At 34.3% G+C, this 25,360-nt stretch overlaps 1 protein-coding gene across 2 annotated transcripts in view; it reads left to right on the top strand.

Annotated features, from left to right (window-relative positions):
* PRMT3 (protein arginine methyltransferase 3) overlaps positions 1-25,360 on the top strand; it is a 138,434-nt gene that overhangs the window by 44,085 nt on the left and 68,989 nt on the right. For both annotated transcript variants that reach the window (XM_007174815.3, XM_057553587.1), the window contains exon 10: positions 7,970-8,069. In XM_007174815.3, the coding sequence (XP_007174877.2) occupies positions 7,970-8,069 (100 nt within the window). The remainder of the gene's footprint in view (positions 1-7,969; positions 8,070-25,360) is intronic.

Raw genomic sequence — 25,360 nt, 5'->3', positions numbered from 1 at the left:
TATACTTGCCATCACCTTTTCTATTCAACACTGTAAAGGAGATCCTAGACAGTGGAGCAAGGCAATAAAAAGAAGGGTATAAGAATTGGAAATGAAGGAACAAGACTGTTCTTGTTCCCTAGTAATATGTTTGTGAATATTGATATCAGAAATAAGCTATAAATAAGTTCTTGCAATAATAAACTGTCAAGGTGCTGAATACTTTAATTTTTTTATTTGACGTATAGTTGATTTACAATGTTGTGTTAGTTTCTGGTGTACAGCAAAGTGATTAAGTTATACATATATATATTCTTTTTCATATTCTTTTCTATTATCATTTATTGAAAGATACTGAATATAGTTCCGTGTGCTATACAGTAGGACCTTGTTGTTTATCTGTCTTAATATATAGCAGTTTGTATCTGCTAATCCCAAACTCCTAATTTATCCCTGCCCTCTTCCCCTCTCTGCCTTTCCCCTTTGGTAACCATAAGTTTGTTCTCTATTTCTGTGCCTCTGTTTCTGTTTCATATATACGTTCGTTTTTATTACTTTTTAGATTCCACATATGAATGATATCATACAGTATTTATCTTTCTCTGTCTGACTTATTTCACTAAGCATAATATTCTCTAGGTCCATCCATGTTGCTGCAGGTGGCAATATTTCTTTCTTTTTAATGGCTGAGTAGTATTCCATTGTGTGTGCGTGTGTGGGTGTGGGTGTGTCTGTGTATCATATCTTCTTAATCCAGTCATCTGTTGCTGGGCACTGGGGTTGCTTCCATGTCTTAGCTATTGTATATGGTGCTGCTATGAGCATTGTGGTGAATGTATCTTTTTGAATTAGTGTTTCTGTTTTTTCTGGATATATACCCAGGAATGGAATTGCTGGATCATGTGGTATTTCTGTTTTTAGTTTTTTAAGGAACGTCCATACTGTTTTCCATAGTACCTGCACCAATTTACATTCCCACTAGCAGTGTAGGAGAGTTCCCTTTTCTCCACATCCTCAGCAGCATTTATTATTTATAGACTTTTTAATGATGGCCATTCTGGCTGGTGTAAGGTGGTACCTCATTGTAGTTTTGATTTGCATTTCTCTAATAACTAGTGATGTTGAGCATCTTTTCATGTGCCTATTGACCATCTGTATGTCTTCTTTGGAGAACTGTCTACTTAGGTCTTCTGCCCATTTTTTCATCAAGGTGTTTGTTTTTTTGTTATTGAGTATTATGAGCTGTTTGTATATTTTGGAAATTAAGCCCTTGTCAGTTGCATCATTTGCAAATATTTTCTCACAGTCTGTAGGTTGTCTTTTTGTTTTGTTTATGGTTTCCTTTACTGTACAAAGTTTGATTAGGTCCCATTTGTTTATTTTTGCTTTAATTTTTATTGCCTTGGGAGACTGACCTAAGAAAATATTGTTACGATTTATGTCAGAGACTGTTTTGCCTATGTTCTCTTCTAGGAGTTTTATGGTGTCATGTCTTATATTTGAGTCTTTAAGCCATTTTGAGTTTATTTTTGTGTATGGTGTGAGGGGTTTACATGTGGCTGTCCAGCTTTCCCAACACCACTTGCAGAAGAGACTGTCTTTTCTCTACTGTGTATTCTTGCCTCCTAGGTCAAAGATTAATTGACTGTAGGTGGTGGGTTTATTTTCGGGCTCTCTTTTCTGTTCCGTTGATCCATATGTCTGTTTTTGTGCCAATACCATGCTCTTTTGATTACTGTAGCTTTATAGTATTGTCTGAACTTTGGGAGGGTTATGCTTTCAGCTTTGTTCTTTTTCCTCAGGATTGCTTTGGCAATTCTGGGTCTTTTGTGGTTCCATATAAATTTTAGGATTATTTGTTCTAGTTCTGTGAAAAATGTCATAGCTAGTTTGATAGGGATCACATTCAATCTGTAGCTTGCTTTGGGTAGTATGGCCACTTTAACAATATTAATTCTTCCAGTCCAAGAACATGGGGTATCTATCCATTTCTTTAAATCATCTTCAGTTTCCTTTACCAGTGTTTTATAGTTCTCAGTGTATAAGTCTTTCACCTCCTTGGTCAGGTTTATTCCTAAGTATTTTTTTTAATTGCAATTTTAAAAGGGATTTTTCTTTTACTTTCCTTTCTGATATTTCATTTTTAGTGTAAAGAAATGCAACAGATTTCTGTATGTTAATCTTGTATCCTACTACCTTGCTGAATTTGTTTATCAGTTCTAGTAGTTTTTGTGTGGAGGCTTTAGGTTTTTCTATATAAAGTATTATATCATCTGCATGTAATGACAATCTTTTCTTGTCTGATTGCTGTGGCTAGGACTTCCGATACTATGTTGAATAGAAGCGGTGAGAGTGGTCATTCTTGTCTTCTTCCTGAATTTAGTGGGAAGGCTTTCAGCTTTTCACCATTTGGTTTGTTGAAAAATTTTGCATGTATATTCATCAAAGATATTGGCCTCTACTGTATGTGTGTGTGTGTGTGTGTGTGTGTGTGTGTGTGTGTGTATTTTCTTTTGTTTTTTGTAGTGTCTTTGTCTGGTTTTGGTATCAGTGTGATGGTGGCTTCATAGAATGACTTTGGAAGTGTTCCGTCCTCTTCAGTCTTTTGGAATAGTTTGAGAAGGATCGGTATAAGTTCTTCTTTGTATGTTTGGTAAAGTTCCTCAGTGAAGCCATGTGGTCCTGGACTTTTGTTTGCAGGGAGTTTTTTTATTACAGTTTCTATTTCACTTCTAGTGATTGTTCTGTTCAAATTACCTGTTTCTTCTTGATTCAGTTTTGGTTGGCTGTATGTTTCTAGAAACTTGTCCATTTCTTCTAATTTGTTGGCATATAATTGTTCATAGTACTGAATACATAATTAATATATAAAAATCAATTGTATTTCTGTAAAGAACATGAAGCAGACACTGAAAATTAAAGTATATCAAAGTGTATTGTTAATATTTCTAACCTCCTCCCAGACAATGCAAGGACGTTAAGTCACTTTTAATGGAAAACTCATCCAAAGGATGAATGTCCCCCAATAGATGCTGTGCATGAACTACCAGTCAGCTGTTTTAACAACTTCTTCCCCATTTTACCCTCTGACATTGGTTCGTATTTCCTTGCCATGTATTTCTCTGGTATCTTTAATCTTACAACATTTTCTACAATGATTTCTGCAAAGAAAAAACCTGTGAAGACCATAATGACTATCAGGATTTGAACCATTCTCTACAAAGCTTATTAATAACTCAGTAGAAATGTTATCTAATTTCTCTTTTTCACATCATATTTCGAAAGCTATCTAAACTCCCCTCTCGGTGAACTGGTTTTTGTTTCCTCCCTCTGTCTTTTCTCCTGTTGATGCCCCCATTCTTTTGTATGTCAAAAACATCATGCAGTCCTATTCTTGTTAACTGAACAAAGTAATCAGATACTGCCTCTTGAATATTCTCTTGGCTTCCATATAACAAGATTACATAAAGTGCTCAAGAAGGAGGAGTTGCTGATTTCCACATCTTTTCTTATCTTTGCCAATAGCATTAAATTATATTGTTATCATAAAGCCAGTCTAAGTTGACTTGCATGCATAACATGCCTACTGTTTTAGAGAACTGTTCTACTTGAGGGTTGGGGTGACGACAGGGGATTACCTCTCTTGGGATAGATAAACTGCAGCCCTGCTCTTACTCACTGTAGTAGTTTAGTTGTTGTATCACCTGGAAGCATCTGTTCACAGCCTCTTAGGGATCTATCATCGACCCAAGTAATCCTTTCTACTCAGTTGTATGTAAAATAAGTGATAGTATCCTCCTGATTGTTTATCCATGCCAGTAATGATTTCACCAGCTTTTTCTGGGATGTCTCTCAAAAATGTCCTATCTCTTTCACAAAATATTCTCAGCACTCAGGAGTCCTCTGACCATGTCCTCCTCCGTTTGTATCGTCTTTGGGGTAACCCCAAGCTTTAAGTTCATTACTTTCTTAGTGGATACTTCATCTTCCCAGGCAGCCATATAAGCATAAGAAGGCCTTCCAGTGAGAGGAAAAACTGTTCTTCTAGTCCTTTCTTTTGCCATCATTTCTTCTCTGAAAAGACTGGTGTTTTTTCAGAAATGCTAGTAACAGCCAGATAGTGTATTTTTTTACTATTTCCTCTCTGCCTGCTGCTGCCTATCAGGCCAGTAGCTACTTTCTCTGAATCTCAGTTTTGCCACTTCATACCAAGGATGAGTAGGCAGCCATCCCAGGATTAGATCCTCTTCTTATTTTTCAGTCTCCTCCTTTTTCTGGCTAAAAAGTGCCTCAGCTTTTTTGATTCATGGATCTGTATGAGAGTCCTCCTCACAGCACTACTCTGAGATAAAATATTTTCAAATCAGACACACAGAAACCTGATTACCTAGGATTACCCAGAGAGATTATCCAGTATTAAGCTTTGTTAATAATTTCAATGATACAGGCAATCAAGAGACTCAGAAAAAGCAGGGAGCAATCTGGTACATAGAGCAGGACTCCTTACTGTTGAAGTTAATAACCTATGCAACTTACTTAGAGGCCTGTCTACTCTAGGCCAGAGTGTGCATGTCTAATAAAGGGAAGGGAAGAATAAAGAAGTTGCTTTTCATGTCCCAGACTTCTCCCTGATTAGTCTGGACCTCTTAATTGCCCGTATTTTTGAAATTATTTGTGAAGCCTGACACTGGGTAAAATCTCTGGCTTATGTGAGTCAGATTTGACAGTCTGATCCTTTGTATTCACTCACCCAGATATGTCCATTCTCTTTTCTCATTACTTCCTATTGGGACATAGAAATGCTGTTTTGTTTACATATTATCTGAGAGCTGATCCTAAAATTCGTATGGAAAACACAAATGACCTAGAATATCCAAAAGAATTTTAAAAGAAGAATAAAGTTAAAGGACATACACTGTCAGACTTCATGACTTGATTTAAAGCTATAAAAATCAAGGAACTGTTGTATTAGCATAAGGATATGCATCTAAATCTTGGAGCAGAATTGGAAGTCCAGAAATAAGCTTATACGTTATGTTTAATTGATTTTTGACAAAGATTCTGAAATAATTCCATGGGTTGGTAATACTTTTTCTTCAACAAAGTTGAAACTATTACTTGTGATAGTTTTTCCAACAAAGTTTTTTCATTATATATGAAAAAAATGATCATGATGCTATATTGGAAAATATAACTCAAAACAGTAACTAAAAAAAATATAGAAGAAAACATAGGTGAAAATATTTGATGTAGGCAAAGATTTCTTAGATATGTCACCAAAAGCATGAACCACAAAAGAAAAATGTGATAAATTGGTTTTTATCAAAATTAAAAACTTTAGCTCTTCAAAACATATCATTAAAAAAATGAAAAAGCCACAGGATGGCAGAAAATATTCACTATACTTAAATCCGTCAAGGTTTTTATCCAGAGATGTAAAGAACTCTTAAAATTCAATAATAAGAATACAACTGAGCCAATTTTTTAAATGGGCAAAAAATTTGAACAAAAGATGATAGGAGAATATGGCCAGTAAGCATATGGAAAAAATACTTGGTCATTAGGAAAATGTAACTTTTAACCATGATGAGATCTTAACACACAGTTAAAATTTAAAAGATCAGCAATACTAAGATGACTAGGTTGTGAAGCTATAGAGAAAACCATAATTCAAAAAGACACATACACCCCAATGTTCATTGCAGCACTATTTACAATAGCCAGGTCATGCAAGCAACCTAAATGCCCATCGACAGACGAATGGATAAAGAAGCAGTACATATATACAATGCAATATTACTCAGCCATGAAAAGGAACGAAATGGGGTCATTTGTTGAGACGTGGATAGATCTAGAGACTGTCATACAGAGTGAAGTAAGTCAGAAAGAGAAAAACAAATATCGTATATTAACGCATATATGCGGAACCTAGAAAAATGGTACAGATGAACCAGTCTGCAGGGCAGAAATTGAGACATAGATGTAGAGAACAAACATATGGACACCAAGGGGGGAAAGCCGCGGGGGGTGGGGGTGGTGGTGTGATGAATTGGGCGATTGGGATTGACAGGTACACACCGATGTGTATACAATGGATGACTAATAAGAACCTGCTGTATAAAAAAATAAATAAAATTAAATTAAAAAATTAAAAATAAAAAAAGGAATGCTCATATATTGCTTGTGGGAATGTAAAATTGTATATGAACTTTGTAAAACAAAATCGCAGTTTCCTAAAAAGTTCTATCACTTCCATTTAACAGAGCAGTTCTTGTACATAAATGTTAATAGCAGCTTTATTCATTATAGTACAAAGCTGGAATAATCCAGAATTCCATCCCCAGGTGTGTGGGTAAAAAAAGTGTTTTATTCATACAGTGGAATACTACTCAACAATACCTAGGAATGGAACTACTGATATACAGAAAGATATTCATGAATCTAAAAAGTATGCTTTTTGAAAGAAACCAGACACAAAGGGGTACATTCAGTATGATTCCGTTTATGTAAAACTCTACAAAATACAAACTTTTTTTAAAAAATAAATTTATTTATTTATGGCTGCGTTGGGCCTTTGTTGCTGCATGCGGGCTTTCTCTAGTTGAGGCGAGCAGGGGCTACTCTTTGTTGTGGTGCGTGGGCTTCTCACTGAGGTGGCTTCTCTTGTTGTGGAGCATGGGCTCTAGGCACGCGGGCTTCAGTAGTTGTGGCTCGCAGGCTCTAGAGCTCAGTCTCAGTAGTCGTGGTACACAGGCTTAGTTGCTCCGCGGCATGTGGGATCTTCCCAGACCAGTGCTCAAACCCATGTCCCCTGCATTGGCAGGCAGATTCTTAACGACTGCGCCACCAGGGAAGTCCCCAAAATACAAATTTTAATATGTAGTAAAAGAAAGAAATCAGTGGTTGCCTGTGGATGGGAGGATTTTCTGGAAGGAGCACTAATGAATCTTCGTAAGAGAGTAGAAATGTCTGTACATTGATAGTGATGGTGGTGGTCACCCAAGTATATCTGTTTTGTTTTTAAATTCAACAAAATTTACCCTTAAAATGCATTTAATCTTACGTATATAATACCTCAGTGAAATTTGGGGGGAAAAATCCCTCCTTTGTTAGCAGAAGAAATCCTTTATAATTCAGATGTACATCCTTTGAAGGTTGTGAATTTATTTAACTAGATACAAGCTTAGTAGCTTGCTTTTAGCTTTTTGGAATTATCTCTTTAGCTCTGTTGTTTATTTGAAACTGCAAAAGGAGGGGGTGAAAAATATGTGCTAATCTTGTGATCAAGCATGTAAACATATCTAATGAATGGTATTGGACAAGGTTAAATTATTTATGATGGGAGGAGAATTTCAAGTTTTACACAACATACAGTATTTTGTTATTCATGATAATACGTTACCATTATATAGTGCTTGAGGATGTGTACATAGCTTTCACAAATATTTCATCCTCATAATAGACTATGAAGTAGTTAGGGAAGGTATCATCTTTCTGTTTTACACATGAACACACAGGCTCAGTGAGATTGTTACATAATTTGGTGAAGATCACTTAGCTGAAAAGTGCTAGAGGACCTGAAAATCAGTGTAAGAGCTTCTGGCCCTAACTGTCTCTCCACTGTGACACACTACTTCCCTTTAAAATATACTTTTGTTGTCTGGTCTGTCTGTCTCCACCTCTCCCTTTAAAAAAAAAAAAAAGACCCATTACCTTTATTGACATGTATTTTTAATAGAATTCGAGTTTCTTTTCATGCTGTAGTTTTAAATGCTGGTTTAGTTGTATTATTGTATTAACCAGAAACATTCTAGGGGGTTCATGATGTGACCAAAAAGCAATTACAGTGCCCAGAGAATAAATAAACTTTGAAAAAACATACCTTTGGGTTCCATAAACTAAAATGAACGGTTGCCAAGAAATTATGTAATTTGACTAGTTTTCAGAATCTGTTTAACATACTAATTTAATTCATTATGACAATTTTCAGACTAAATAAACTTGAAGATACTATTATGCTAATTAAAGGAAAAATCGAAGACGTTCATCTTCCTGTAGAAAAAGTGGATGTTATTATATCCGAGTGGATGGTAAGTGTTTGCAGAGAAAACTACTTTTATTAATTTTTTAAAAAGGCAATGAATAAAGTAGCAGGTTTTCTGCATTTAATTATATTTAATAAATGGCAGAATGGTAGCATTATTTTAAAAACAGCTACAGTCTTTTTACGGTAGTGTATTCTGAAATGGCACTTATTTACTGGCCATTTTATAATTTTTTAAAGAAGAGAGTAAATTAGCCTTTTTACTTTTAAAGTCATAATAAAGAATTATTATTTTTCTACTTTCTAGATTTGTAGAGACCTAAATATGTTTTCCTAAAAGCCTACAAGGACTAGTTAAGGATTTACTAAGACTGTTTATGTCAAAATAATGTGATGTTGCCACTGTTGTTGTCATACTTAATATCCTGTCTTTCTGATCTGTTAGGTCATGTAATCAGTGTCCTTTATCACATAAAATAGAATTTATTGGCATTATTAAGATAATAAAATTAAGGTACAATATATAGCTTTATAATTTGCTTTTGAAACCACAAATCAAGACTATTTATTTTAAAGAGTCTGTAAAGTAAAATTAATGGTATTGTCAACTGATTTAACTCACTGATATGCCACTTCAAATAAGACAAGTATATATTATTTCCAGATATACGAAGGATTTTTTTTTAACCATTTGGAAGTTGTTAAGCTTTTTCTTAAAAAAAGTATTTGATAACATGTATTTTCATTAAATGAATTTATCAAAACTTCTTGAAAAGAATGAGTTTTGCTTTACAATTTTCTATAAATTTTGAATAAACATAGAAAATAATAATTCTAGCAAAATTGCACTGATTTCAGGGAGCTTTTGAAATGTTCAGTTTTTAATGTAGTCGTTTTAATTTAGGGCCAGTGACAGTCACTGTTGTTGGCAGTTACTCTTTTGCATGTGAAACAGTGTGTTGATTTTTTCATGCTAGGCTTGGCTTTTAACAATTCTTGATCACAATATCATTATTCTTCTTATACCAAATAATTTGTATCAGCACTCTGATTTCCCTTATGAATTGAGTGAGAAGGAATGAATTTAGTTAGTATAATTAAAAATACAGCATCTTTTTAAAGACTACAAAAAGGTGTTTTGGAGAAAGTACATTTGAGGCATCTGCTTGGCAACAACTTTAAGTAGTTTATAGTAAATGTTGGCTGACATAATCCTCATTTCTCTAGGGACCATTTTATTTTTCTTGGAAAATGCATCTTTAAAATTACCCCGAATTACTAGAAGCAAACTAAAAGATAGACTTCACTAAACTTCCTGTCAGCTCAGTTAACTAGCTGGGTAGTTCTTGCCCTGCCTAGCAGAATTATCCTTCTGGGTAGTTATGTTCTAGGAATTTTCATTTCAGAACTTGAAATGTAGTCTAGAAATATTAATATGCAGTTGAAATCTTAAAGCCAGTTGGTATAATAACAAATGATAACTTAGCTAGGTTGAGTGAATTTATGAGATTGTTACAGTTATGATGTGAACTTTACTGGAAGGTATGCTGGTCTTGGGCTTATTTTGCCCTCAGATCCATTTGACACCCTTCTGCTTTCTTCTGTCTGATGGAGAAGGGCTACCGCTGCAGGTGGCTTTTCCTAGGCTCCTGTGGCAGCCGACTTCTATTGGGTTTGGGGAACCTAATGGGAAACTCTAATGGGAGATTTATGGAAGGGAGAAGACAGGGCATTTCTTTACTTCTCTTTTGTCTCCAGTGGTGTTGCTGACAGAAGCTGTTTCTTTTGGGGCTCCAGTTCCCACTTGTCATAATTCCAGCATCCATTGTGCGACCCTAGCCCTGGGCTCTTGTAGCAGTGCTTTTTCATTTTGTTTCTCTAACTCTTTTAGTTAGACTCTAATTGATATAAAGGACACCTTTCATTTTGGAGGATTAGTCAGGCATGATCTCTGCCTTTATCGGAGAGGCAGTGTCACACAAACAATACTGAGTCACTGGAACCTGAGATGAAAGGGGTCAGTTGTTTGGAACCAAGGTGCTTTCAGAAACTCTTCAGTAAGGGAAACAAATACGTGTGTCCAGGAAGTGGTAACTAAGAACTTTCTTTCTTCCTCTTCACAAAGGTATAACTTAAGAGTTTGCATTATCTTACTATCTGCCTTTCCTTGTAAGCATCAGTGAGGTTGGAGTCTAGCAGATTGTGTTTAATGTGTTAGGTGGAACATTAGACACTGTAATTTATGGCAGTCACCGAGTCTTCTTTGTGGCTTGGCAGTATCATTTATAGTATCTTCTATAAGTAAGTCCCCTCCTAACTTTGGTACTTCTACTCGGATTTCTGAGCTGAGAAGCTGGAAAATTCTAATTACATAATTAAACAAGGAGAAGGTATGCTTCCTAAAATATATTCAAGATTTTTTCAGATATTCCTACTTTGGCTTAAACAATGGGCAAGTGGCAAATAACTGACTATTCTAAATTTATTTTAAAGCCACATTTTCATGAAGCAGCATTTAAAATTAAAATACCTTGCATAGAATCTTCTGTCTTTGATTTTTTTTTTTTACATCAGTCAGGATACAAAAATCTAGAATAATCCAAGTTTAAGCTATAGCATAGACTTTTTTTCTCTTTTTAAAAGTATTTTCCACAAGGAAGGGCCAAAAAAAGAAAACACCCTGCAGTATTGAACACAGATGTTTAATGGACGTGTAATCCAGTATAGCAATGTAGGCATCATATATTGCAGAGACGTACATCTGTTTTCTTCTGCTGTGGTCCACTAACTGATCCATGGCTTAATCTAGTTATGTTTTTTGTCTACAGCTGTTCATGAACTTTGCTTTTATTTTGGAAGGTGTTCTTAGATAAGAATGTAATTTTAAAAGCCAAGTCATTGCTGTTAGCATGTCAATTTAATAAACTATCACTTGTCTCTTAGGTTTATGCATTTCTACATTTAAGTTTGCATTTAATTTTACATTTTCATTTTTATTGAATGAAATTTCTATTTGATAAAATTGTTATAATTTAAATTAAAAGAGTTTAATTTCTATAGGATTTCATGCCTCTGAGTATCTGTTCTCATTTTTTACATTTTACTGTACCAACAGAGCCATTCTTTATGACTTTCCATTTCTGATCACCTAATAAAACTGTTCAAAGTAAGCATCCCTAATTCTTGTCCTGTGAGCCAGTAAAGCCAGATTGACTCATTTGATGTTGCTGTTTTCCATCTAAGTTTTCAGCATGACCTCCTTACAGATAGATAGATAAGATCCTGGCATTGCATGATACAACTGCCAGAGGTGATTCTTGTTTGGACATGTTATTTTCTGTCATCAGGACCATCAGGAAAATTATACATTAGGTGAATTTACATTGTCATGATCACTTATAATATACATTCAGGTTGTCTAAAGTCCCTTGTAATTTTTCTGTCTAGGCTTGCTCTTCACAGAAGTGACCTAAAATTTTGTCACCTTTCCCATCCCATTTTCACCAACACAAGTGTGTCTGTATAGTGCATGCATGCACAGGCCCACACCCACAATGATGGGGTATTCTTTGTTCATATTTAATATTCTTTATTGTTTGTAAATAGCTTTTCAGGATTTTATAGCTTTTATCACTTAGAAACATGACTTGTGATTTGGTTTATCAACAGTCCAGAAACTGGGCCATGAAGCCTGTCATAGGTCATATTTTCAACTGGTGCGTGTTGAAATGTCTTTGTTGTTTTTAGTTTGGTCTGGCAGTGAAACCATGCCATTTCAGCCAACTGCCATGAGGATCAGGTGGCCTTTCCTGATCTTTCTTGCCTTAAATGATATAATAATAATTAAGTAGTTCAGTAAATTAGATAAGTTGAATTAATCTTAGAGTTAGGGAAAGTATAGGAGATTAATTAACAACACAAATTTTCAATTGTACAGGTGTGTTTTTGCCTTTCCTGTCCATAACAAGAAATATGCTTATGACCTGAATTTAAGGATTTTTTTAAACTCTCCTATTTTTCCTCTTTTATATTTATTACTCTGAAAATTTTAAGCGAAATAAAACTGTACATTTCTAGTATGTATTGTTTTGTCTACTTAAAAGTAGACATAATCTCTTATGTCCAGTGGTTCAAGATAAGGAAATGTAAGACATAAAGACATAACATAAAGACATAACTTCACCTCAACTGTATACCTCTTGCCATTTTTTTTCTTGCTTTTCTTATTTTTCTGTTGGTCCATCAGAGAAAAAGACATCTTTTTACTGCCAGATTTTTGGTATATTTTTTAAAATCAATAAATAATAATCAATAATAGGGACTTTCCTGGTGGTCCAGTGGTAAAGAGTCCGCCTTTCAATGCCAGGGACACGGGTTCGATCCCTGGTCAGGGAACTGAGATCCCACATGCCGCGGGGCAACTAAGCCTGCATGCCACAACCACTGAGCTCATGTGCCTCAAACTACAGAGCCCACGTGCCCTGGAGCCCGTGTGCCACAACTACAGAGCCCACATGCCCTGGAACCTGTGCGCCACAACTAGAGAAGAGAAAACCCGCACGCCACAACTAGAGAGAAGCCCGCACACCGCCACGAAAGATCCCGCGTGCCGCAACTAAGACCCAACACAGCCAAAAATAAAATTAAATAAATAAATAATAAATCTTTGTTGAAAAATAGTAAAAAAAATAACAAAGGTTAAAAATCAAAAATACAGTGTTACGTAAAATTCACTGTAAAAAATGTTCCTTTGATGACAAAGATTACTGTTGTTTTAAAGTCTTTTGTTTCTGTGTCTAAAGTCACATTATTAGTGTGTTTTTGGCAGAAATAGTTTGCCCCTTAATGGAGGATACTGATGATTAGTGAGAGCAAAATATGTGTTAGCAAACTGCCTTATTTCTTTTAATGTGTTTTACCTTCCCTGTCTGGCAAACTGCTAGTAGTTCTGGAAGACTCATCTCAGACATCTCCTCCCTTATGCAGCTTTCCCTTTTAGCCCCTTGATCACATATAAAATCTCTTTTCTCCTTTCTTTTGTAGTTTAGTTTAAGCTTCTATTATACACTTTTACAGTGTATTAGAATTAATTATTCATGTACCTTTTTCGATTCTCTTAAGACTGGGAACCAGGATTTACTTGGTATGGTCATATTCTGTAAAAGGGATCAGTATTAGTAAATGATGGGGGAATATACATCATAAGAGAACTTTCCCAGATAGAAACTCACAGGCCACAGACACGATCTTATTTATAATTTTCTGTACATCACATGAAGGCAAGGATGTAGCATGTGACAGAGTTAAGAATATTGCTCCAGAGTCAGACCACCTGAATTCTTGGCCCTATTTTGCCGCACCTAGGTTTGTTACCTTGGGCATGTTACTGAACCTCTCTGTGAGTCGGTTTCCTTTTCTATAAAATGACGATAACAGTAGTACCCACTTCACAGGGTTTTTGTGAGGATTAAATGCAATTAATACATGTAAATGTCATAAAACATTCTGGCACATAATAAGACCTCAGTAATTAGCCATTCAGTTTTGAAAGTTATGCAAACTTTTAAGCACTGTGTAACTAGTGCATGAGCTACTTGAGTAGGTTATTCAATAAATAAAAGTTGGGAATGATAATATACATGAAGTAAAGAATATTGATACTTGAGAGAAGAACATTCTTGGGGCTTCTGCCTTGGCTTATCAGCCCTTTGTAAGAGCAGAAGGTCCTCTGTTTCCATGGCTAGCATTTACTAATTGACTCTGCCTATAATCAGTGCAAAGAAGTATGATAATCAGCTGATGGATGTGGATTATTGGGGTTGGGAATATTTTTGATATTTTTCTTCATATGAATTAAAATGTATTATATGTATGTTTCAAGAAAAAGTCTCAGTTTGCTGCTCTGTAAACAAATTTTAGGTAGTACTTGATAATACCTAATTATTTTACATAAAATATAAAATGCATATTCAGTAGGAATTTTTTGCGTACTCTAAATATTAACAGAGAGATAGTTACTGTATTTGAACACTAAAAGGAATATTGTGGTTTATAAGCATAATTTTTTCACAGATGTGCTGACATCTGAATTAAGAATAAAACGAAAACAAAGACAGTAAAAATGTAATTAAGAATAGGCCTCTTGGGCTTCCCTGGTGGTGCAGTGGTTAAGAATCCGCCTGCCAATGCAGGGAACACGGGTTTGAGCCCCGGTCCGGGAAAATGCCACATGCCATCAAATAACTAAGCCCGTGTGCCACAACTACTGAGCCTGCGCGCATAGAGCCTATGCTCTGCAACAAGAGGAACCACCGCAATGAGAAGCCCGTGCACCGCAATGAAGAGTAGCCCCCGCTCGCTGCAGCTAGAGAAAGCCCGCACACAGCAACAAAGACCCAACGCAGCCAAAAATAAATAAAAACGAATAAATTTATCAAAAAAAAAATAGGCCTCTTATGTATAATTATTTCAGTTTTATAATCTTTACATTTGTTCTTAGCTGCACTCTTAGCCACTCCCCAGCCTCTCCTTTATTTAATCTTAATATTTGTTTAAATTAAAATTCACATCACACTCTGCAGCCATTTTATTTCTTACTCTAGAGAGGAGACCGTTTTGTAATAGTGGGATCTTGGTAGCTGTAGGGAAAATTTAACCCTTTGAGAAATTGTTTAAGTGGATCTCAGGCTATTTTATATTGCAGGTACATTAGAAAAGTGTAGTAGTATGTATCATATTCAAATATATGCTATTTTTTTTTCTGTGCTTGAGACTATATATAAGTGAAAATGTTTAGTCCCTTAAGGAAAGTTGTTTATGTTGAACCAGTTATGTGTTGTGGGTAAGTTTTTGCTTTTGAAACATAATATTTTGGATGTTTTATATCTCTTTCATCAAATTTCTGGAAGTTGCATTTGCGAAGAGATTCAGTGCATCATATGTGATTGATTCAATTGGATTTATTTGCTTTTTGGCTCTCCGTAATTCCATGTTGCATTCTAGTTGTGCTTAATGTTTTCTCAATGAGTTGTAAAGATAAAGGGCATAAGTTTTTCAGGAGTATGTATCAACTGTCCTTACAAAAACTTTTCACTATATTAGCCAGAGAACATGAAATATTTGTTAATTTTTATTTCAAACTCAAAATTGTATAGCAATTAAAAAAATTTTTTTTCAGTAAAACTGTTTACCTCTACCTGGGAGTGAAAGTAAGCTCCTAAATTTTAACAGTTTGCATTCGCAGAGAGATGGGCATTCATTACGAACTCAGATTGTTTTCATGTAACTCAGTTGTCTCAGTCATAATGACTATAATAATTAGTATGAAGTGGTTCTACTTAAGAATTATCTTAGGACAGATATTTGATTCACAAGCCTTGAGTAATCATATGAATGCCACCAATTTGTAATAAATAATACCTGCTCCAGTGCTCTACAACCTGGATTTAGAGAACCCCCAATCATGTGTTTGAGAAATAACAAATTATATCTGTGTGAAGATTCAAGGGAGGCATTATTAGTATTTTTATGGAGTGGAATGCAAAATTCTTACAGATTTTTAAAGTAAAACACCTGCCTTCTTACTTTTTTGAGCCCTTGCAGAGCTGATTTTAGTAAGGTACTCCCTAATTCCTTGGGAATTCCAATTCATTCTCTTTAACCATTAGAAGTACTTTAAGGGACAAGTTTAAGAAGCCATGACTTACAGTTTTTTGAAACTGATTTAAAGGACTTGATGGAGATAACTGTCCTCTTAGTTTTTCCTCCCTTTTAGCATAGATCTTTCATACTATCTTTAATAGATCCTCCAAATTGGCAAAATTTAGGTGACAGGACTCTGAAGTAATTATTTATTTAGGTGAAATGAAAATTTTAGCTGGAGTTAGTTACATTAAATGTTGATCTGTTCTTAGTAATGACTTTCTTGACCTCTTAATACATTACTTGTTTTGAGTAAATTTTTCAGTAGTGGGTATACATTGATTTGGTTGGCTCCATTTTCACTCTCTTTCCTCTATCCCTTTTAATACTAGAATATTTATTTGGAGATACCCAATTTAAAGTCAGGACTATAGCTTTGAAGTTGAATGAATGTGAGGTTAACTGCCCTTTTCATGAATTCAGTCTTCAACCTTATTTTTATTAATTTGTGCTTCTGTCCAGTAAAAGGAAGAATAAACCAGAGGCTTAATCTGTTCCCTTAATGAAATTCCTGTATCATTAAGAAATTACATGCGATTTGTCTTGATCAGTTTTGCTAAGGGTTTATCATTTAATACGCTTTTCAAAGACCCCAAATTTTGGCTTTGTTGATTTTTTTCTATCATACATTTGTTATCTATTATTTATTTCTGACTTTATTATTTCCCTCTACTCTTTTAGTTTGACTTGCTGCTTTTATTCTAGCTTCTTGAAATCGAAGCTTATTAGATCATTGATATTCAGATTTTCATTTTCTAATATTTTGCATTTGAGGCTTATATTTCTAAGTACTGATTTAAGTGATTTTTAAAAATAGTTCTAAGTGTTACTTTTTTCTGAAATGCTGTTATTAAAAGAAAAACCCAACTACTGTCATATTTTAGAATTAATCTACCATTAAAAAAACAAAGACACTGGCACTTCTTGTGTTAAGGCTAACTAAGTGCTGTAAGGGACCCTCTTATTGCAGAACCACAAAACCCCTGAAGAATATACATTTTATGTTTTTTTTTTCTTATTATGGAAGTCAGTTTTTCTGTTATTTTCTCTTTTCTGGTTCAGTTCTGTTGTGACTATATTTTTTAAAAGAGAAGGAACACAATTTTAAATAAATTTTATTTTATTAAATAAACATTAAACCAGAATATGATATGCATCACTGGCAATCCACTAAGAGATTACAAAGACAGAAAGAAATCTCACCCTTTTATATAACCAAGCACATACAACCCATTGCATACATGTTCTCAAGATAAACAGTATTATTGACCGGTTTTAATTGCTAATTTTTGCTCATTTCTTTATGTAATTTGGGAGGGAAATTCTAGAGTGCAGTTATATAAATATTTAAGAACTAACAGTTTTAAATGAGCTTACAGCTCATTTTGGCATTGTCTTTTATGAAATTTCTGTTCATTTATTTTGCTTATCATTGTATTTGGGATTTTTGTCTTTTTATTATTTTTCTGAAAGAGTTTCTTATTTATTCTAGTTACCAATCTGTTACTAGGGCTATTCTCATATCTTTTGCTTCTCCTTGTTTCTGGGCACATAGGAGAATTTATCTTTCTGTCTCCTTTGAAGTTAGATGTGGCCCTATGACTTGCCTGACTCCCTGAGTGATTATAATAAGCAGTGCTTCTTGTCAACCTGTAATACCAGAAATAAATCTTTTTTTGTTTTAGGTGATTATTTGGATGTTGTTTGTTAATGCAGGGTAACCCAGCTTGTCTTGACAGATACATTATTCTCTATCAATTATGTTTGTTGGCAGTGTGTGGCTTGTCAGTTCACTATTTTTTTGATATGATTTGATGAATAGACATTCTTAATTTTTGTGTATCAAATTTATCAAACTTCTTTATGGTTTGAGTTTTTTGTATCTTGTTTAATAAATCTTTCTAGAGTTACCATTGTATATTTATTAGACTTCTGCATCTTCCATACCTCCTCACCTTTTCATATTTTCTAATGTTTTGGCTTTCTGGACTGCATTCTGGATAATTTTTTCAGTTCAGTCCACCAATTCTTTCTGAAGTTACTTTTAATCTGTTAAACATATCCATTGTTTTTTATTTTCCTTTTTTTTTTACTTCTAGGTTTTTTTTTTTCAATTGAAGTATAGTTGACTTACAATATTGTGTTAGTTTCAGGTGTACAGCATAGTGATTCAGGATTTTTTCAGATTATATTCCGTTATAGGTTATTACAGGATAATGGGTATAATTCATGTGCTATTAACATATCCTTGTTGCTTATCTGTTTTATACATGGTAGTTTGTATCTGTTAATCCCATACCCCTAATTTGTCCCTTCCCCTTTCCCTCTCCCCTTTGGTAATGTTTCCTATATCTGTGAGTCTGTTTCTGTTTTGCATATACATTCATTTGTGTTATTTTTTAGATTCCACATATAAATGATATATAGTATTTGTCTTTCTCTGCCTGATTTATTTCACCAAGCATAAAATTATCTAGGTCCATCCATATTGCTGCAAATGGCAGTATTTCATTACTTTTCATGGCTGAGTAATATTCCTCTGTGTGTGTGTGTGTGTGTGTGTGTGTGTGTGTGTGTGTGTATCACATCTTCTTAAGCTAGTCATCTGGTGATGGGAACTTTGGTTGTTTCCATGTCTTGACTATTGTAAATAGTGCTGCTGTGAACGTTGGGGTGCATGTATCTTTTTGAGGTAGTGTTTTTGTTTTTTCTAGATATATACCCAGGAATGGAATTGCTGGATCATATGGTAGTTCTATTTTTAGTTTTTTAAGGAACCTCCATACTGTTTTCCATAGTGGCTGCATCAGTTAACATTCCTGCCAACAGTGTATGAGGGTTTGCTTTTCTCTGCATCCTCTCCAACATTTGTTATTTGTAGACTTTTTAATGATGGCCATTCTGACAGGTGTCAGTGATTCTCATTGTGGTTTTAATTCGCATTTCTCTAATAATTAGTGATATGGAACATCCTTTCATGTGCCTGTTAGTCATCTGTATGTCTTCTTTGGAAAAATGTCTATTCAAGTCTTCTGCCCATTTTTAATTGGATTGTTTGGGTTTTATTTTATTTTTTTAAAATATTCTTTTGTTCTTCTAAAACTTTGCTTGTTATTATTATCTTCAACCCTCTTTTAATCTCATGAATCATGAACATTCTTACTTTATATTTTGTTTTTTTAATTACAATATCTCATTTTTGCAGGTCTGCTTTGCAACTTTTGTTTCTATTGGCCCTCACTCATGGTGTTTGGTTCTTATTTATTTGAGTGTTCAGTACTATTTAATGTTGTGCTGTGTATTTTCCAAGGAACTTTATCTGTGGAAAATCCTTTGAAAGATGCCTGGATAAACAATTTACTAGGGAAATTTTTCAATGTAAAAAATATAGAATGAATGTTTCATTGAGCCTCATGAACCCATCACCCAACTTAACAGTTATCACCACTTTGCCATTTTTGTTTTATCTGTCTCCACACTATTTTTTTGCTCTCTCTTACTGATAAGGACTTTTAAAAATGTACATGCATTATACCATTGTTAAGCAAAACAAAATTATTGATGTAGTCACAATTCTGTATTATATTTAAAAATTCCTTACTATCTAGTCTGTGTTCACATTTCCCTAATTGTTTCATGAATTTTATTTTACTTTTATTTACATTTGATTTGAATCAGGGTCTGCGTTATGTCCACATAACTGCATTTGATTAATTTGTTTCATAAATCTTTAATTAAGCTTTTGGTTTTGAGATAATTGTAGATTATCACATACAATTATAAAAAATTACACAGAGATTCCCTGTATGTTTTACCCAGTTTCTGTCAATGATAACATCTTGAAAAACTATCATGCAGTGGCACAACCAGGATACTGATATTGATACCATTGAGATGCAGAACAGTTCCCTCACTACAAGGAGCCCTCCTGTTGCCCTTGTCCAATCCCAGCCTTGACCTGTGGTAAACACTTATCTTTTCTCAATTTCTGTCATTTTGTCTTTTCAAGAATGCTGTGTAGGAGACTTCCCTGGCGTTCCAGGGGTTAAGCCTTCACCTTCCGGTGCAGGGGGTGGGGGTTGGATCCCTGGTGGGGGAGCTAAGATCCCACATGCCTTGGGCAGCCAAAACACCAAAACATAAAACAGAAGCAATATTGTAACAAATTCAATAAAGACTTTAAAAATGGTCCACATCAAAAAAAAAAAAAGAATGCTGTGTAAATGGAATCATACAGTATCTGACCTTTTGGGATTGGCTTTTTTCACTTAGCATAATTCACTGAAGATTCATCCAAATTATGACTCGTGTCAATAGTCTGTTCCTTATTTCTGAGTATTATTCTATGGTGTGGATGTACCACAGTTGGTTTAACCATTCATCTTTTGAAAGACATCCAGTAGATTGGGGCTGTAACAAATAAAGCTTTATGAACATTTGTGTATAGATTTTTGTGGGAACATAAGTTTTCATTTCTTTCAGAGAAGTGCCCAGTAGTATAATTGCTAATCATGTAGTAATTGTATGTTTAGTTCTATAAGAAACTGTCAAATTATTTTCCAGAGGGGCTGTACTATTTTATATTCCTACTAGCAACATATAAGTGATCCAGTTTTGCCACATCCTTGCCAACATTTCCTGTTGTCACTATTTTTTTTTATTTAAGCCACTCTGATGTGTAGTTGTATCTCATTGTGCTTTTAATTTGCATTTCTCTAATGGCTTATGATGTGAAACATCTATTCATATATTTATTTGCTCTCTGTATCTCCTCTTCAGTGAATTGTGTGTTTCTGTCTTTTTGTTCATTTTCTAATTGGATCATTTTTTCAGTGTTGAGTTTGATAGTTCTTTTTACTAGTTCTTTATTGGATATGTAGTTTGCAAATATTTTCTCCCACTTTGTAACTAGTCCTCTTAACAGAGCCTTTTGCAGAGCAAAAGTTTTTAATATTGATGAAGTATAAATTATGTTTTTATTTTTATGCATCATGCTCTTGGTATCAAAATCTTGGTATCTAAAAATCTCTTAATCTGTAGGTTCACCTTCCTCTTTTTTTTTTATCATGCAATTCTTTGAAGAAACCGGGCCATTTGTCCTTTAGAATTTCCCACATTCTGGATTTTGATGATTACATCCTCATGGTGTCATTTAATATGTTTTTCTATCCCTTGTATTTCTTGTAAACTTGAAATACAAGGTCAAGAAATAGAGGATTAACAAATTCAAGGGGTTTTCCCCCCCGGAACACTTCACGTGTGATGGTGGTGATTAGTTTCTGTTGTATTGAGTCGGGGGACTCTTAGTGTTTGGCTGTCTCTTACATTGAGATTGATCATTGGTTTTGGAGTTGTCAGCCTAATCTACTTATTATAAAGTTCCCTATCAGCCTTTGACTTCAAGATTTTAGAATTCATTGAAAATGATTTCTTAGATTCATTATTTCATTAGAAGGTGTAAAATTGTGATATTCTAATTATATCATTTATTCTTTATTTGTTAGGTGAAGTTATTCTGTAAGTACTGTCTCATCAAACGTTTGGTTATGAAGTATACTTTATATAGGAAAAAGGGGATAAATGCCAGATATTTTCTACTTAACCATTTTCAAAGTAATGAACTGTTTCTCTAGCATTTTCTAAAGGGATTTTTTTGGTTTGTTTTTAGTGTCATTATGAACTCATGGATTTTTAACATATTTGATGTGTTTTGAACCATTGTAATTACTATTTTTGGTGTTCGAATTGGCCTATTTTTAACTAATGACATTTGAACTTTCCTCTTATATCCCTTTAACAATTCCTAGTTGTCTTCAATATAATAATGAAAAACAAAATATAAGTATGTTTATGTTTCAGATTATACTTTCTGGTACTATAAGATATTTTACAGTCATTTTATACTGCCTAAACATGGAATCAAAGAATCCTGGTTCTTTCATTGGAAAACGGTATATATAGAGATCACAGTCTGGGTTCTAGGAGTGCTCATTGCTACTGGACTGCCATTGGTTGTATGTTGTTCTTAGTGGATAGGTATAGCTATTTTTTTTTTTTAAAGATTTATTGATTGATTGCTATGTTGGGTCTTCGTTTCTGTGCTAGGGCTTTCTCTAGTTGAGGCAAGCGGGGGCCACTCCTCATCGCGGTGCGCAGGCCTCTCACTATCGCGGCCTCTCTTGTTGCGGAGCACAGGCTCCAGACGCGCAGGCTCAGTAGTTGCAGTTCACGGGCCTAGTTGCTCCGTGGCATGTGGGATCTTCCCAGACCAGGGCTTGAACCCGTGTCCACTGCATTAGCAGGCAGATTCTCAACCACTGCGCCACCAGGGAAGCCCGCTATTTTTTTTAATATTAAAAAAAACCATGAGTTTACACTGATATTTCCAATTTAAGATTATAGAATTTTTACTTAGAGTCTTTAATTTTGTACTGTATCTCTTTTCTTCTATGCCGAAAATTTTGATTCTTAAAATAATAATTGTTTATTTACTTTATCATATAATAGTTTACCTATAATAGTTTCAAAATTTTTATATCAATTTTACTACTAACAGTAAGATTTCTAATGCAGTTTATGATCCCTCTATATTTTCTTTTGTCCTAGAATATATCTCATGGAGATACACAGTCTAAATACTGTGTTTCAAAGTTACTTGAATTAATTATTTTCCTCTGGTTATGTAACCAACTTGACATACAATCAGATTTATTTGTTTCCTTTTTCTTCAATTTGGGGGAATTGCTTCTTTTTCCTTTTTTAGTTTAATTTTGTTTTAATTACAAAAAAATTTATGTGGTTCCATTCCTTTTGTCCTTTAGTGAATAGGTAACTTTTTTTTTTTTTAGCCTTTGGTTTATTAAAAAGATATTAGATATGTATATATTTATATTTTCACCCTTGTGTTACGCAGAGTTAACATACTCTATGCATTGTTCTGTGCTTTGCTTTTTAAATTTAAAATTTTATCTTGGCCATCACTGTATCATTATAGAGAGATACACCTCATTCCTTTCTATGGCTATATAATACTCCATTGTACAGATAAATATAATGTATATAACTCTCATTTAAATATCTATCATTCTTTTGCTGTTACAACTAATACTGTGTTGAACATTCTTGTACATATTTCTTTTCATTTTCCTGGAAGTGGGATTGATGGGTCAAAGGGTTAATTCATATGCATATGCAATCTTAACAGTTTTTGCCAAAATCTCCTCAGCACTTACCTTACCATTCTGCTTTCTTACCAATAGTAGTATGAGAATACCTGTTTTTTCACGGTCTTAACAACAGAGTATGTTGCAGAATCACTTTTAAATTGCTGAGGTTTTTCCTGCCACCTAGACATTGTAAATTAGGGTTGTATATTTGCATGAGGACTGGCTTATGTTAAGAATTATTGGAGGCGTGGGTGGGGGGGGGGAGTATGTGTTTGACCACCCAGCACCAAGGTTCTAAACTGGGTTGTCGGGGAGGGAGCAGGGTGGCAGCAGGTGAGATTTTAAATTTACATTTACTCTGTAGATATATTTGGTTGTCTCTGTTTTGTTATTTGGGTCTTATATTCCTCACTTTGGCTGGACCATGGCTTTTATCTCCTGTTTTTCCAGGTTTATTTACTAACTTTAGCAAATGGCTCTCAAGGTGAAAGCCAGCTTACTGACACATCTAACTAGATGTTCTTTTTTTTCTTCTGGCGTATATGTTGTACTTAGAGGATCAGGAGCTCCTAAAATGCATTGGTCCAGGAAACGGAATGAGATCTTGTTCTTTAAGCCCTGAATCATACTGTTAATAGAGTTCATCTTTCCTGTAGCCTCAAACATCTATAATTTACGAGTTTTGTAGGACCACCATGTTACATATAACTTAATTAATTCTCATCGATAAAAGTGCTAGCAAGTAATTTAGTTGTATTTTTAAGAGTAGAATTTCCAGTTATAATTAATGATTTTTTTCAATCAGTGTGCAGGATTGGAGTATTGTTTTAGAAATACAGATGTATCTTTCCCCAAAGAAGACATGCAGATGGCCAACAGGCACATGAAAAAGTACTCAGTAGTGCTAATTATTTGAGAAATGCAAATCAAAACTACAATGAGGTATCACCTCACACCGACCAGAATGGCCATCATCAAAAAGTCTACAAATAATAAATGCTGGAGAGGGTGTGGAGAAAAAGGAATCCTCCTATGCTGTTGGTGAGGATGTAAATTGGTGCAGCCACTGTGGAGAACAGAATGAAGGTTCCTTAAAAAATAAAAATAGAGTTGCCATATGATCTAGCAATTCCACTCCTGGGTGTATATCTGGAGAAAATTAATTCGAAAAGATAAATGTACCGAAGTGTTCATAGCATCACTATTTATAATAGCCAAGACATGGAAGCAACCTAAAAGTCCATTGATAGATGAATGGATAAAGAAGATGTAAGATATATATACAATGGAATATTAGTCATACAAAAGAATGAAATAATGCCATTTGCAGCAACATAGATGGACCTAGAGATTATATTAACTCACGTAAGAGAAAGACAAATATCATGATATCACTTATATGTGGAATCTAAAAAAAAAAAGATGCAAATGAACTTATTTACAAAATTGAAACAGACTCACAGGCATAGAAAACAAATTTATGGCTAGCAAAGGGGAAGGAGGGGTGATAAATTGGGAGTTTGGGATTAACATATACACACTACTATATATAATATAAATATATATATAACAGGGACCTACTGTTTACACAGGGAACTGTATTCAATATCTTCTAATGACCTATAATGGAAAAGAATCTGAAAAAAATATACATCTATGTATGTATAACTGAATCACTTTGCTGTGCACCTGAGACTAACACCACTTTGTATAAATCAACTATACTTCAAAAAATAAAAAGAATAGGAAGGGAAGAAGGGATGGATCAAAGTATTTTTACCTCATTACCCCATAGATTTGCCACACTGGATACTGCATGACTTTTTAATTATTGCCAATCTGGTAGTCATTTGGTAGTCTCGTGTTTGAATTACTAATGAAGTTCAGCATCTCTGCATATGGTTATTGGTGATTTCCTGGCTCGTAACTGTATATAATTTTTTTAGCCCATTTTTCTTTCAGGTTGCCCGCGTTTTTCTTGTTGATTACTGTTCCTTGTTGGAGATGGAAATGTGTGTGTTATCTTTCCAAACTCTATGACTTATTTTTTATTCTTCTGATGTCTTTTGATGAGCAGAGATTCTAAATTTTAACGTAGTCAAATTTATTAGTCTTTTTCTTTATGGTTAGTACTTCCCCCCGCCCAGAAGATGGAGATGTGTGTGTGTGTGTGTGTGTGTGTGTGTGTGTGTGTGTGTGTGCATATAAAACTTCATACCTTCCGCATTTACATTTAAGTTTTTAGTACACTCATGTAGTTCTGGTAGTAAAAATTGTCATAGTCTTTCTATGGGGCAGTTTTATGACACAGATCAAAATTTTAAATGTGCATATCCTTTAATCCAGAAATTCTGCTTTAAGAAATTTATCTTAACCAAATACATAAAACATTGAACAAAGATGTCTGTGTGTTCATGTTCAAAGCATTATTTTTTTACCCATTTTATGGCAAATGAGTGCAAAGGATACA

Source organism: Balaenoptera acutorostrata, chromosome 9, assembly GCF_949987535.1.
Source record: "Balaenoptera acutorostrata chromosome 9, mBalAcu1.1, whole genome shotgun sequence".
NCBI classification, from domain to species: Eukaryota; Metazoa; Chordata; class Mammalia; order Artiodactyla; family Balaenopteridae; genus Balaenoptera; species Balaenoptera acutorostrata.
Note: the sequence above shows the minus strand (reverse complement) of the source record. Positions and strands in the feature narration are given on the sequence as shown.